This window comes from Charadrius vociferus, unplaced genomic scaffold (genome assembly GCF_000708025.1).
Source record: "Charadrius vociferus isolate BGI_N301 unplaced genomic scaffold, ASM70802v2 scaffold743, whole genome shotgun sequence".
Classification (NCBI taxonomy): Eukaryota; Metazoa; Chordata; class Aves; order Charadriiformes; family Charadriidae; genus Charadrius; species Charadrius vociferus.
Window position 1 is genome coordinate 1,287,257 of NW_009647747.1, and position 15,798 is coordinate 1,303,054.

Below are 15,798 nucleotides of genomic sequence, written 5' to 3' on the forward strand. Positions count from 1 at the left end.
GGTAGCGCGGGGGAGGCAGGTGTGGGTTTCCTCTTTGCCCGCCGGCTCCTCCGTGAGTTTGTCCGGGAGCTGAGTGCTGCGGGTGTTTTGTTGCCGCATCTACCCGAACCCCGAATTACCCGGCCCGCCCTGGCAGTGCTGTCCCTCCCCGCAGACACGGGCTTCGTCTGTGCGAAGGAAGGAGCAGCCGTCCCCTTGCCAAAGCCCCTGCGCTGGGGCGGGCAGCATGGAGGATGCGTAGCCCATCTCTAGGAGATGTTTGCTTAGTCCCACGCCAGGGCTTACAGTGAAGAAGTAACATGGTGGAAGTACTGTGGTGTTTCGCTTTGCCACCGCGGTAGTTCGAAAGCATCCCCATGTACCTCACCTGGCTTTCCTCAGTGTGAGGGTAGCCGACTGCTTGCTGTAAGACAGCGAACATGGAAAACGTTTGTTGGCTGTTGCCTATAGCTCCTCTTGTCTGTATTAGGGTAAACGCATTCATTTTCTTCAACTCTTTATGCCTAGGTCCCGTTCTCTAGATCGCTTCCTCATCATTTTACTTCCTGTGGCTCTTCAAGATTTTGTTGAGAGGGTAGTATCTCAAAAAATGAGGCATTTCAAGTGCAGCATGGAATGTACGTTATGAAGATCTGTCCTTTCTCTCTTATGACTGTGTTAATATTAACATAGGGAAATAGAACCCGAGGACTACAATGTGACCCCTCTGTAGGGCCTGGTTCTTTGTTCATTTCTGTGTATTATTCAGTAAAATACTATGAAAGTCTATGTGATAAGTAAAAATATCTTGCCTCCAGGTTTGCACGGCACTGTGATTTAGTGAAAGAAGCATGGGTGAATCTTTCTAGTGGGAATACATAAACTTGCATTACCTTTCCATAGCTGTATTCATTTCCTTGTTATCTGTGTTATTTTAGTCTGCTGTGATTGAAAGTGCATGAAAGCTTAACACCAAAATTTAAAACTATGCATGTTTATACCTGCAGATGAACTTACTGGAGCAGTTAACTGCACTGTGGCAGTACATGTGTGTATCGGTTAAGCTGCAGCAGTCGCTTGTCTTAACAACTACTCTGAAAATCAAAGTCTTCCTGGACTTTCAAGTTAGATTCTGACTCACTCTTTACCGCTTCTGAATTAGGCACGTGAAAATGAAAGGTGCTGTGCTTGCTTCTCTGCTGAGACTTTAAAAAGTGAAAATTAGAAGATTTCTTAATGTATTTGGTTAGAATTGTTAGGTACAAGCATCTCTTGTTTTGTAGCATGCAACTCACTAATACCGCTTTCTGTCTATAGAGGTGTCACTGTATAACCTCTGAACTCCTGAAACTTGAAGGAAATACTGCAAACATGTCCAAATCAGCAAGGAATTTCCCATCTCATCTTTTTTTTTTTTTTTTTTAATCTTGTTTAAATCTTTTGTCTACAAGTTATTTTTAACTTGGCTCTTTTCTGAGGAAAAAGTACTAAGAAGGTCTATGCCACATCTTATTTTGTAGCCCTCTGGATTTAGAACAGTGTTCCCTCAAAGTGCTGGAGCCAGAAGGAAGTCCCAGCTGGAGTCTCCTGAAACTACTGGGAGATCGGGGTTGCACTGTGGTGGAGCTTGTGGAGTTCTTGCAGGCCCTGGAGCATACGGAGGCTCTCCAGTGTCTCAGCCATTCAGGTCAGTTCTGGTTTGTGCTTTCACTGCAGCTGTGTGTTTTACACTCGAGACACTGGAGTATTTGTTTTCTACAGTAAGTAAAAACATCTAGTAATTGGTATTTATGTGATTACCATAGTAATTGGCTCATATGATTCTGAGATTAAAAGTAAGCCAAGTAGATAAGCAGGCTTAATGCAGTATTGTTGTAGACTTGGACTTGGCTGCATGGATATGACAGGTGCTGTCATTCCCTCTGCCGACTTGGGTTCTCTGTCAAGTTATGCCTTTGGGAGATGCTTATAGAACTGAAGTGGTTGACCTAGAAAGACAAGTAGTGTTGTCAGCCATCTGTTTGGGCTACAGGTTTCATTAACTGCATTTCATAGCTTACTCTAATTGAAGGGGAAGGGTCCAATTAGTGCCAGTTCTGGTGCCTATTGGATCCAGTCTGACTAGCTAATTGGACAGGAAAACAGACAAACTTAGGATAGAACTAGATTGTTTTCTGCTAACACATTCAGCTTCTTCACAAAAAGTCTAGAAGTGGAGCAACGCAAGGGAATGCATGGGTAAAATCAGGGCCCTTTTTTCTGTCCTCCTCCTTCAGGATGTGGTGAAATTCAGCCTACTGGGAAGTTACAAAAGCTTCTCTTCAGAGCAGGGAGTGAAAATGAGACTAGCAAGCTCCTTGCCATACTGATAGCTGTCCTATTCTCTGGACAGTCTGAGAAAAGAAGCCATGGGCTGAGAACCATTGATAAGACAACCTTGATGCTTTTCAAGTAAATTATAGCAATGCTTTGTGGCTGTTTCATCTAGTTAAGGCTGCTGCTTCTTGCTGTACCAGGAGGACCATGGTGTGTTGAATGACGTGTGATTGATTTACATGTGATTGATTTACTTCGTCTAGCTGAAGTATATACCACTGTAGGCTTGGCAGGGAGAGGGGAATTGGTGTTCTAGCAGTGTGAGTGGATTGTGCTCACAGGGGCAAGAGTGGAGGCATAGGCAGTAGTATGCTGTCCTGCACTCTGAATGCCTGTTCCTTTTTATTGTTCTCCATGAGGCGGTTACAGGGTGGGGACTGAAAACAAGAATGGTCCTGGTTCATATTTGTGCTACACTGTGCCTGCACTGAGCCAAAATGTTGTGCTTGCTTGATCTGTGATCATCTCGAGTATCACCACCGCTGAATTGAGGATTTTTGTGTGGCTGTCAGTCGAGTTACATTTTTGAAATACCCAGGATTTAGTCTTCATTATGTAAAACAGGAACTTGCTACATTGCAGAATTGTGAGGTGGTGGTATCAGTTAGGGAACTGGATAGATAGGTAAGATATCCTTGTATTGAGGAGACCCAGCCAATAAGCGGACTTTTGTCAAGACCTCTTGGAACCGCAGAGATGGTCCTGTTACAAATTAATCTGTTGCAGAACATTATAATCTGTGATAGAATGGGTTCAGCCTCCTCCTTCGACCACTGGGTGGTTTCATAGGGGCTGAGAAACTGGAACCAAGAGAAAACAAAGCAAAGGGTATTTGAAGAAAGTTTAGGTCAAAAAGAATTTTAAACTATTTAAAAAGAAGTGGTAGTCCCTGATGTTTGCTGTGAGTTTATTTAAATATTCAGGGGTGGTTGATGCTTGAAGTCAAAGGACAAATTCATAACTGCCCGTTTGTTCTAATACACCAAAAAGAGCTTAAGTGTTGCTCAAGTTCCTTTAGGAATGGGATTGTTTAATGTAAGACCTCTGTGGCTGTCATACTGGTTTATTAGACTGTTTTCTATAAGCTTAGTTGGTGCAGTTCCAAAGACACAAACCTTTGTGAGCCTATGAGTGTACTGGGCTAATGAGTGCACATAATAATGCTGCTTAGTGGTCCGTTTTGGCAGTGATACTACTTCAGTACCTTTATGGCAGGGGTGTATTGTTACAAACTGGGACTTTGTTTATAGAATCACAGAAGAAGCATTTGGGTTGGAAAAGACCTTTAAGATCATTGAGTCCATAAGCGCCACATCTACACGTCCTTTAAGTGTCTCCAGGGATGGTGACTCAACCACTTCCCTGAACAGCCTGTTCCAATGCTTGTTAATCCTTTGGGTGAAGAATTTTTTCCTAATATCCAATCTAAACCTTCCCTGGCACAACTTGCAACCATTTGCAGCAGTACAAGGGATCTCTTGGAGAATCATAGACTCCCAGAACCAAGTTCCAGACCTCGTTTGTCTGTCAGAGACTTGCCCGTCACATTGGGTTAACTCCACAGAAGATCATCTTCCTATAAAGACACAAATTATTATTAGTAGTAACTTTGGAATGTCTCCTTTTTGGTAGTGAGAAAGCCTAGGCATCTTGTTCCTTGAGTCACCTCTCTGTCCTTTGTCTTCCATTTTTTGATCTTGTCTTGTTGTGAACTTGCTGGAAATGGATGAAATGTGACGAGCTTTCTCCCAGGCTAAGAAGGAAAAAGGCTTAATACGCAATTTGTGGTATTAAAGTCTAGTCTGTGTGCAGCCTTACTGAGTTGTGGTGATTGAAACAAGCCCAAAGAGGTGTTTTTCCTCTGCAGGCTCTTACTGCAGCGGTTTAGGCACTTCAGTCTGAATGTGATTAATTGAGGCCGAGTTTCCAGAAATGACTGAAAATGTTTACCAGGAATGTAACAGTTGGATTATAGTTAAGATCAAGACTATTTGATTTGCACTGCCTGTTTCAAAGTCTGGTAACCATAAATGTCAGTTTGCCATCCTGGATGGTAAGATTTGAGCTTTGCATTTTCCAAGGAAAATCGAAGAAATATTTGTGTATCTTTGTAATCATTCAAAAAATTGAGCCAGGTTTTCTTTTTGAACCATTGAATTTTGTGGTGCTTGCAGGAAGTAGCATAGTGCTGAATGAATTGCAGGAAAATAAATGAAACTGTGAAGAAATTATGAATCAGATTTCTTAGAAGTTGTTTGTAATACTTCCAAGGAGTGCAAAATACTAATCTTTCAGAGAATTTGCTATTCTCAACTACTTTAAGAGATGTTAGTGATGCAAATCAGGAGATTTGTCTTGGTTAATGTTAGGTGATAGTGATGCTCAAAAACTGTGCTTAACACACTCCCTTTAACTATGAAGAACAGCAGAGGAAGTCTTAAATGAGGAACTGAGGTAGTGATCTTTAGGGCTATGGCATAGAGGGAAGTTATTTTAGAGAAAGAAAGGCAGGGAATTTTCGTGTCCTGTAGCTACTTTGGAGTAGCTGCCTGTGTGATCAGCTATTTCAGAATAAAATTGTGCGTGGAGGAAGTCAATATAGCCCACTTCCCTGCCAGAGAAAAATTACGTGATTTTTAAATGTCACATAATCTCTGTTTCAGTCTGTTGGCCACATGGGTTTCTGCTCAGGTTTCAGCCTGTTGATCAAATTGTTAGGGTTTCTTTCCTCAAACATTCTCTGTTAGGAAAAAGTTCTGATGTGGGACTAAGCTGTTAAACACGTGAAGGGGAAAAAAGCAGACAAAAAGAAAACTCCTGGCAGAGTGTAATAAGAAGGCTTGGAACAAATTATACTCTGTAGTCTTGTAGCAGGGTATTTGCGATCTCTTTGCAGCTATTTTTTTATACAGCTTCTGGTTTACTCTGTACTGTTCTGTAAGATTATTCCTTCAGCAATCTGGAATACTGCTTCTGTACCAGAGTACACTTTCCACTTCTGCAGTGTGTTTTCATTAAACTATAAAGAAGGAACTACTTTCTCCCAAAACAGGGAAATTAGACTAACTCCAAAGAAAGATTGTAGTATGTATACCTATTTTGTATCTGATTATTCATTTCTGAGAGTAACGAAATGGTGAAGAAGTGCCTCTGTACTGTTCACTATTTCTGTGCTTTTTCTGTAACAAGTTGTAGAGGGCCTAGCTGGGATAGAGTTAATTTTCTTCATAGCAGCTCATGTGGTGCTGTGTGTTAGATTTTTGGCCAAATCAGTACTGCTAATGCACCAATATTCTAGCTTTTGCTGAACAGTGTTTGCACAGCATCAGAGTCTTCTCTGTTTCTCGCTCTGTCCCTGCAGTGAATACGTTTGGGGTGTGCGGTAGGCTGGGAGGTGACACAGTCTGGCAGAACTGACTAAAAAAACTAACCAAAGAGATGTTCCATACCCTATAACATCATGCTCAGCAATAAAAGGGAACAAGGAGGGAGTTTTGGAGGACCTAGCCATCTTTTGCTTGGGAACTGGCTGGGCACCTGTCTGCCCGTGGGAGGTGGTGAGTGGTTGCCTTTGCCTCACTTGTTTTGTTTTCTTCCCTATTTTTCCACTCATCCTTCACTTATTAAACAATGATTATTACTATTTTTTGTTTCTTTGTTTTATTTTGACTTCCAAGTTTTCTTGGGTTTATTCTTCCTTTCCCTCTTCCCCTGTCCCACTGGTGGGGGACTGTGTGGTGCTTATTGGCCCGCTGGGATTAACCCACAATGCTAGTATTGTAGCAACTAGTCATCATAACAACAACTGGGGTTGTTAAATGCTTTTTACCATCCATAGCAAATAATGCTTTAAACTAATGATATTTGCTGGCTTATCAGCTCAGTGTTGCTGAACACCCTAGTCATAGGTCCATGTATTTTTTGACAGCAATGTGAGGTTAAACTTTCTGTTCTGCAGTTGACTTCCCCCCCGCCCTCTTCTTCTGATGACCTTGGTTATACCAGTAGATCTGTGTTTGGGGTCATGCTGTAACTAGATCTCTAGAATGGTCGAGGTTAAGAAAACAACTGGATCATATCAAACCGGTGTCAGAATTTCGCTCATGCTATTGCCTGGCAAGGTAAAATTTGAAGTGGAAAATTTTACCTTGCAGACTGGCGAAAGAAAACAGCACTGTGTTCTACAGGAGTCAAAGGCATAAAGTTGAAACCAGTGTTTCAGCTGATAAGGTTGCGTGAGAAATAGTAGAAAAATGCACTGTGTTGTAGTTAAACTAACCCTTACTGTTTTGATCCATCCCTCGGACTGTGTTTAATCTTAATCTGAAGATTAACAACTCAAATTGTTGGGAGTGAACAAACTCTTCAAACTGGGAATACCTTTCCCAGAAGGGATCTGTGATGGCGTTGGAAGTATTACTTGCTTTAGTGAGTAGAAAGCAAGGATATCCTAAAGTTAACATGTCTGAATGATCGACTTTAAATTATTGATAGACTCTGTAGAGTACTGATCAATTTAAGCATGGTTTTTGTGTAATGCAAGACAATTTTGAATGTGTTAAAGTCATATAACTAATTGAAACTGCATGTATGCACAGTACAAACAAATTATTTTCAAGTATATTTAATGACAGAAACTTCCTTTGCTCAAAGGACAATTTAAATACAAATTTAAATTGTGGAATTGTAATTCTTAATAACTTTCCTATGTGTAAATTCTTTTCTGAAGGTATAAAGATTGTTGTACAGCCAGACTCTCAAGCAGTACTCTCTGGTCAGGTCGTCAAGCTGTGTTGTTGGGCAACAGGACATCCATTTGTGCATTACCAGTGGTTCAAACAGGAAAAAGAGGTAATAGTTGATACAGAATATAGGGGGTTTTAAGTAGTGACAAGAATAGGTAATGATTTTGGATTATACTTTTTTTTTAAGACTGTTACTCTTATTTACAAGGAGAGATGATTGCTATATATACTAATAGAAGATTAAGATATGTTGCCTAATGACCCTATCAATGTGCTAAAACAATAAGGTGGGTCTTTATATTCAGACCACTTCATCCTTGGAGGCTAATCTTGGAATGTGACAGTAAGGAAACTGCAAGTTTAGTTGTCTCCCAGGCTACCAAGAAGTTTAACAAAGGGTACTGAGAAACTACCACAGTGGAACAAATGCCAGTCAGTGTTGGTATTGGACAGATGGAAACTGGTTTCCTAAGAATGAACAGTTGAAGGCCTGAACTCAGTGGTGCCACAGACTTCTTCAGTAAAATACCAGAATGCATGTGAGCTGGTATCTCTGGGATTTGAGTGGCAGTGCTTATGCCCATATTTCTGGTCCTGGTTATGGTTCTACAAGATGAATACACTTTTTTCTTAATGTTATTTTACTGTAAGTACTATTTTCAAAAATACAGTAAGTTTATGGTATTTTAAATTGCTGTTAGGACTGAAACTAATTTTCTGCACCTTTCTAAAAGTTTATCTAGATCATCCAAAACATGGCTTAAAAAATACAATTACAGTCATTTCCTGCTCATTGCAGTTAAAATATAGATGTAGTTAAAAATTATTTTTCTGTGAAAGGATGTTACAGTTTCCTGGTCATAGTTGAATGTATCTTAAGACTAGAGCTGAACGTAACACTCATGCTGGATGCAGTAGTGCTTAAGAAATTATTCCAAGTTATTTGTGGAGAAAGGTAAAAAATATTAATTTCAGGAAGAGCTGTTCAACTGCCTTAAAAGCTCAGAATTGTCTTAAATAGAGGCATATGAATTACTCTTGGAAGAAAGCCTCTCTCTGAGCTTCTAAATACGTAGAACAAGACTCTCATCCAAAAGTTTCAAGTACGTGAAGGAGTTGAGGCTGGTGTTATGGACGTTGAAATAAATATTCTAATGTTTGATCCCGGTTTAGATTAAATCAATCTAAATTTAAATATTTCTTGGTTCACCTGTAATTCAGATTCCCCATGGTAATTCTCCAGAGCTGGTTTTGAATCCGGTGAATGTAAACGATGCTGGCTTTTACATCTGTCGGGTGAACAGCGAATCTTCCTTCGTGTTCAGTCGGTGGGCACGACTTGAAGTTTGTGATCTCCAGGGTACATCTCATGGTGAGTGACAAAAACATTGTCTTCTGGAAGTCTGTCTTTCCACTTCTTAGGGGAACTTGGGTCCCCACTGCTATCTTGCACAGATGTGAAAGAGGCCCAGTTAAAAATGCAGTATCCAATTATTGGGTTCTTGTACCGGTCACAAAAGCAGAAGAGAAATGAAGTTCCACAGTGGTGGGTAAGAATAGATAGATGGAAAACATACACAGTCTCAGAACCTTTTAATGCTTAGAGGATTCTTGTACCAGAAAAGCAATTCTTTAACTCTTGTTTACCTATTTACCTCTTGTTGTAACTTGCTAGTGACTGAACACATACAGCTGAACACATACAGTCTATTCTGAATGTCTGCCCCATGGCCTCTGGCATGTCCAGAACTGTTTGTTTCCTCTTCATCTGTGTGCTGCCAGTCTGAAAGAAAGGTATTTGCATAAAGGAGAATTTACTGAGGTTCTCTGCATTCCTAGAAAGAAGTCCTATCTTACCTAGAAAGTCAAAACAGTAAACTACAGAAGAGCACATGCATGCTGGAGGCCTGGACACTTTAGGAAACCTAGATACTGTGAATGGAAAGAAAGTTAACTGCACTCTGAGGAAACAGGACTGAGGTCTGGAATAAGGTTTGGCAGGTAGCAGAGTGATAGGTGTCCCTTTTTCAGATCATAATAGGCTATCACAATCTTAGAAGTGGACCAGCCAGGACAGATAAATTGGTCAAAGCCCAGCACATTCTTTATTTTCCAGAACACCCTGGGGGAAAGAGAGAGAGGCTGGGGGTCCATGGATATGTCTGTTGCGGAATATATGTTTGCTAATGCGATCTTTTCAACTTCATATAACCAACCCAGGTAATAGTGAAAACGTGCCAACCATTTACTGAAATAAACTTATGAGAGGAAGAAACACATGAGTTGAACTGAGTCTTTTTGGTGTGACTTGCATCTTTCTGGGTTTTATAAATGGTCAGCGAACAGGCAAAGTCTGTTACCTGCATAGGAAAAGCCATAGTAACTCAGCTGTACCAATGTAAGTCTATATGAGTTTATGGCAGTGGCTTGAAGATACCTCTGCTTCAGTGGAGGGTTAATCTCCATCTGCAGCATACATGAGGGAAGCATGGAAGTGGAAGAAGTGTGAGGAGAATGGAATAATAGCAGAAAGCAAGTAAGTTTAAATAGCTGTCTAGTCAATAGTATCCAGCTAGTACTGGAATTTGTTAGTAGACCATAAATTTCCAAGATTTTCTTTACTTCTTGGATCTAGTATATTAACACACTGCATTTATTTCCAGTTTCCTGAGGTTGCTAGAGTGGTGTCTTTTCGTTTTCTAGTGTGTTTAGGTTTTGGGTTTGTTGTTTTGGTTTTTTTTGTTTACAGAATAGTCAGTTGCATTAGATAGGCATTAACTCTTGCACTAAACCCTTTTATAAACTTCTGAATTAAATAGGTTGGACTTGCTTGCTATTGGCCTAAAGATGAGTGAGACAGTCTTGAGACTGTGAAGAGTACGTATTTTGTCTTATGTCGCCAGTCAAAGGTGTTTTCCACTTGCATCCCACATATAAAAATTATTCATGTCGGGAAAAGAGAGAGAACTGATCTTCCAGTAAAAGATCAAAAGCTATTGCAATGTCATTTGAGGTGACCTTTTTACATCTTAATCACAAACATATTCTCAGTCCCTTGTCTCAGCAATGATTTCTTCTGCTTTTCCTTTGCTCCTACTTCAGGTACTATTCAGTCAGAAACCTGCAGTTTTAGATCTTGCTGATTATACCAGGAAGCTGAGATGAATAAGCTTGTAATGACTACTTAAAAAAACCAAAAAATCTGAGAAAAATAGGAGTATATTGTTTCACACTTTGCAAAAGTTTTGGTGACTAAAGAGCAGCAAGTGTCCACAGACCAGTGCCTTGCTTTACGTTCCATGACTCTTGGCCAACCAGGAACCATAGTGGAAGTGAATTTTGTTGTGTTTCGGTCTTGGGGATGAGTAAAAGGATGAGGGGCAGGATGGAGTGCTCCTTCCTATAACTTTCCCACTTAGGGTCCTTACAAACAAACCTCAAAAGAGTATGTAGTGCTTGCACTGAAGGAATGCTCTCTGTCTCCTGTAACACTTGGCCTGGGATTAGTGGTGTTTCAGTTGAAGTGGGTGACACTGACAGTACCATTTCTGCAAATGTTGACTAGGTTTGAAATCTTTTTCAGCTGCTGACTGTCTTTTTTCTTTTTCTGCTCCCTTGGTTGCTTTCTTTTTTTTAGATTTTTTTTTTTTTCCTCCTATCTTTTCAGAGCTGTTTAACGAGAGCTTGACCATTCTTCATTCTGTAAAAGCTGTCTTTCATAGCTGTCTTGTGAGCTTGTGATCAGTGAGGCAGCCAGACACAATTCTGAAAGATACTGCTACAGGCTTGTTAGTGTATTTTGTGAGTGGTACAACAGGCTGTACCAAGGAGGGCCTGTAAAAGAGATGGCAGGTAAGGAGTCACACTGGAGACAGAAAGCATGTATCTTTCAATCTCATGTTCTCTTTCACTGTCTGTAACTTTCGTGTTCTTTGTCTTAAAGACTAATCCTGTTTCATTTGATGGCAACAGCAGTTCCTTTCCATCTTATTTTACTTCTGTCTTTCTGCTGTAAAGGGCAGTTGATTCTTTACGTTTTGTTGAATGAAACATTGAGAGGGAAGCAGGGAGGGAGAAGGTTTTGTAAACAGCTAAGTGAAAGTGAGTAAAGTTTATTTTGACATATAAAAATCTTGTCTGTGATAAAAGTTACAGAAAACAAAGCTCTTTGTAAGAAAAACAAACAAACAAACAAACACCCTATTATAGAAGTTGATAGAGAACATGATAAGCCAGGGGTTCTGTATTTGAAATGCTGTACAGTAGTGGCCATGGAACAGAATATTTGCTCAGGCATCTGTCAATCTCTTTGCCAGTATCAAGTCTGGATTAGGGAATACAGCTTTCTTTTAAAAGTGCTAGTCAACGTTGATCATAAATTTGAAACATCTGTTTGTAAAGTCTCTGAAATACAAGTCTATAACACACCAAGAAGCTCAGACACTACTAGAACAGAGATATCTGTATCACTGTCTCCTTCTGTTTTACTATGCAAAGGAAATGTCATCGTCCCCTAATTGTCAGTCATGAATAGTTCTGATGACAAAACATGTCTACATACGTAGTCTAAAAGTAAAGATGAGTGACCTTGCAACTGAGATGAGAGATCACTGGTGTGACCTTTACAAGTCAGTCTGGGCTTGCTGTAGAATCTGTCAGTTAATCAATTGCTCAGCACGCAGAGATCAGAAACCTTTTCAGCGGAGCACTCGTGCGTGTAGTGGATGTTTTAAAAATGAATTTCAACACTTAGTTTCACTAAACTTTATGATTTATAGCAACGCACGTTACAGCCGCTTAATAAGCTTTTAATGCATTTAGGGGTTTCCGAATAGGTTTCTACCCCAAAGACATTTCTACATGGGGACATGTCAGTAGCTCATGTTTGTTAAGCATTTTTAGCTTTGGGGTTCTTTAGTATACTTACCGTAAGATTTGATGCTCAGTGTAGAATTAGAAGAATAGGGATATGCTAAAACTAATTGATTTTAAGTTTTAAATTCTTATTCCTGCGTACACTTGCACACAAATTGGATCCTCAGTCCAGCCTTCGGTAGGCACTCTTCTTCGTACTTGCTCCTTTCTCTAGAGCCTTTATAATCCTCAGGGCAGGAACAAATAATGCAGAGGGCTTTGCTTCTTTTTTTTTTTTTTTACTTCTGGGGTATATTTAACATACATTCCTGTTTTACTTTTCAGCTGAAGAAATGGAAAGCTGTTGCTACTCATTTTTAGCATACTCTTAAAGGACAAGTAACTTAATTTCGTAGCTATTAAAACAGTCTGGTGTAGTTACAGGAAGATGTGGCCAGATGTTGTCAATTGTTGTTAGTCTGTATGTGGTTAGATTGTCTCACTTTTTTTTCTTTTCCTTTTTTCTTCCTATTTGTTTGGGTTTTTTTAAGGGAGCTTAATTGGTTTGCCCGAAAACAAGTTGCGCATTTGTATTCAGCCTCAGCCACAAAACCTGACAGTGGGGGATGCTTTGGTACTAGAATGCAGAGCTGTTGGAAACCCAATTCCTCATTACCAGTGGTTCAGAAATGGATTTCCTTTGGCAAATGGGAGCAAAAATGTCTACATGGTAAGTTACTGCAAAGTGCCTGCCTTGGGGAACTAATGTCTAACCAACTTTAACTTATCATATAGTTTACCACATATCTTTCCTTGAAGAAAATAACTTCTTCATAGCTTTGATAACCTCTTATGGAAGTGCACGCTGTAAGTTGCGCTCCTATTCTGTTGTTCCTCACGTGCCCATAGTGTTCTGAGGCTTTCAGGTGCATGATTTTAATCCCAAATGTGTTCCAGATTGTAGTGATGGGGTGGAAGGCTGTAGTGTATTTTGGATTAGTGTGATGTATTGACATAACAAATATTAAGTATCAGTAAAAGTGAAAACTTCTCTTCTGTCCCGCACTGCAAAGCACTCTGGTTTGTACAAGCGGTTGCATTCAGTGCTTAATGCATCTCAAGCCTGTGAGGTGGATTTGCATTCCTCCTTCAATTCTTGAAAGCATTTCTAGAACACGTGCTGTCCAGCTTACTGAAGAATGAGCTTTTGGATTTGTTTAGGCTTTGCTTTCAGTTTTTGCTCTTTCTTGCTTGTGGGCCTAAATGAAACTGATACAGATACTGTTTTGGGGTCTGGGAAGATGACTGTGATGATGTTTGTTTAGGTAACTTACGTGGATGTGGAACATCAGGGGACATATTGGTGTCGTGTATACAATGATCGGGAAGATCAGGACAGCGAGAAGATAGAAGTTGTCATAGGTAAGGAGTTTTTGTGTTTGATATAGGTCAGTTGATCAATTTCAATTATTACTTTCTTCCCTATCATTAGAATTTATTTTTGAAGCTTTCAGTATTAAGCCAAGCATATAGCCTTCTGGTTTTTTTTAGTTTATCTGTTTGTTAAAATAGCTGTGCCTGCTTGCAGCAAATGGAATTTTAGAGCTTTATCAGTTGCAAACTGCTTGGGGTTTTTATGGTAACCAGCATAGAATTGCTACCACTTTTGGACATTGCTAGCAGGTACATGGCTTGTCAGCAGATTGCAAGCTGATTTCTTCATGTTTTTTTCACAACTGAAAAACAGTTTAACCCTTGTTTGGGATGTGAACTTTTACACGCTGACTCCTTCAGCGATCAGGACAGGTAAGATTATTCATAGCATGCAGAATAAATGAATATAACAGGGTTTAGTGTGTGTGCATGTATTTGCAGTGAACTAAAGAGAAGATGATCTGTTTGTATAGCTTTCAGATATATCTGGGAACACTATTGCATAATTCATATGAAAAGTTTTTTCCTATCCTAAGGAATATTCTAGTTTAGTACTCCTGAGTTTTAGTAATAACTACTATATGGTGTTGCGGTCAGTGCAGATTTATACTGCTAAAAAATGAGCCAGATTGTAGAGAAGCTTGGAAGTTACCTTTATCTTCCACTTTGCGTGCTAACTCTCATAACTGAGAGCAATTGTCTTCCAATTTTTCCCCCCACCTTAAAACACAAGGAAGGAAAGCTATGGCAGTGGAGTGCACAGAAGGTAAAGTAAATCTTTAGTTGTGAATCGATTTTTAAAAATTAATGATGAGGGTGACGGATTGTTGAATGTGTTGCTGAAAAGCATGCGTGGGTTAAGAGCTTCAGTCTATTTTGGAACACTGTGATGCAGCATTCCTTCTGCATGTGCTTCTCTGCTCTTTGCCTTGACAAGGAGAAAAACCAAGCTGCTTTTTTCTTCTGTAGCATTCAAAGTTGATTGCTTTTGGCACTGTTTTTGTGTCCTGTGCTTACAGTTTCTAGTGAAATCTAAAGACCTTGAGATTTCTTTGGCTGGGCTCAGGAGGCAACATCCTTGCAAGAAAAGCTGAAGATGTTTAGGAACCTGGGTGACCTTAGAGAGCTGATAGAGCTGACAGTGGAACTGGCTCTGTGTCTGCAAGAGGTGTTTCTGTTCTCCTTTGCGTTGCTGCGATGGGTAGGAAGAAGTGTATTGTGACCTTGGATGTTGATACCATCCCTTGATTACTGAGCATCAAAAAGTCTGTAATATTTACATCATAGGGGTCATATATAAAGCTGTGAGGCTGCTTACAGCAGCCTCCCCCAGCTTACCTACCAACAATAAAAAAACCCAATGCATTTGCAAAGTACAATAAATTACTCTCTACCCCGTTTTTTCATAGAATCGTAGATTCTTCTTGGAATTAAACAGCTCTGCAACATTTCTTGTTTGAAGTTTAACCAGAGCCGATGTTCCTTTTTAGCCCTTTTGTTAAAGGTTAATGTTGTGAGGGAATTGTGTACTGTCACTCACTGGAATATACAAGTGACACGCATTTTGGTGTCAGCCTCTTTGATGGCATAGCTTCCGAGATCGATCGTCTCTTTGAACCTTCACATCTTTTCTGGCTTGAGGGTGTCTGCATTACCCGATGGAGTGCTATGCAAAAGCCTCCTAGTTACCTGTAATTTAACTACCCTTTAAAGCAGAAGATAACCACTGTGTTATCTGTGGGGGTCTACACCCAAGCGACAGTTTACTTGGATGCAGTGTCACACCTGGATGCTACTAATCTCCATTAACACCTACAGTAGTGTCACCGCGGGTCACTACAGTCTCCCGCATGGAGAGATGAGCCTGCTTTTGTGTCAAGAGGCCTGCCTAGGGCTCCGCTGCATGGAGCAGGCCTGCTCCGAGAGACCTCTGCTGCTTCAGATAAAGGATTTCTCTTTTCCATAGTTTCAAGGGTTCTCACAATAATTAGGTGAAACCTGTGGTAACTTAGAATGTTTGAAAATTGTATCTGAAGTCTTTCTGAATACACATGGTTTTACAAAGTAAGATTTCTTGCTCAGGATGTTGCTTTTTCAGCAGTCCTTCAAGCATCTATTTTTCAGAAGGGTGATTCTGACATCTTGTTCCGTATTCATTCAAGCTGCTTGCATGCCTATGGGATCGAGGTGTAGTATGTGTTTCTCCCTTTGTTTTGAGATCTACTATATTATAATGCTATGTCAGGCATAGCTTAGTATACTGATGTAGCATTTTCTCTTCTCTGCATGTGGAATAAACATATGAAAGGTTAGATTTACAGAAATGCAAAGCCACAAGTATTTTAGAAAGATAGCTTGTTTTCTAATGTTCAGCTTCTATTAATAATGGCATGACACTTAATTATATTTT

The 15,798-nt window shown here is 40.0% G+C and overlaps 1 protein-coding gene across 1 annotated transcript in view; it reads left to right on the forward strand.

Moving 5' to 3' along the window:
* The window catches only part of MALT1 (mucosa associated lymphoid tissue lymphoma translocation gene 1), a 36,637-nt gene that overhangs the window by 1,200 nt on the left and 19,639 nt on the right, over positions 1-15,798 (forward strand). The window contains exons 2-7 of the mRNA XM_009882051.1: positions 1,500-1,666; positions 7,085-7,206; positions 8,322-8,472; positions 12,506-12,684; positions 13,280-13,376; positions 14,122-14,154. Coding sequence (XP_009880353.1) covers positions 1,500-1,666; positions 7,085-7,206; positions 8,322-8,472; positions 12,506-12,684; positions 13,280-13,376; positions 14,122-14,154 — 749 coding nt within the window. The remainder of the gene's footprint in view (positions 1-1,499; positions 1,667-7,084; positions 7,207-8,321; positions 8,473-12,505; positions 12,685-13,279; positions 13,377-14,121; positions 14,155-15,798) is intronic.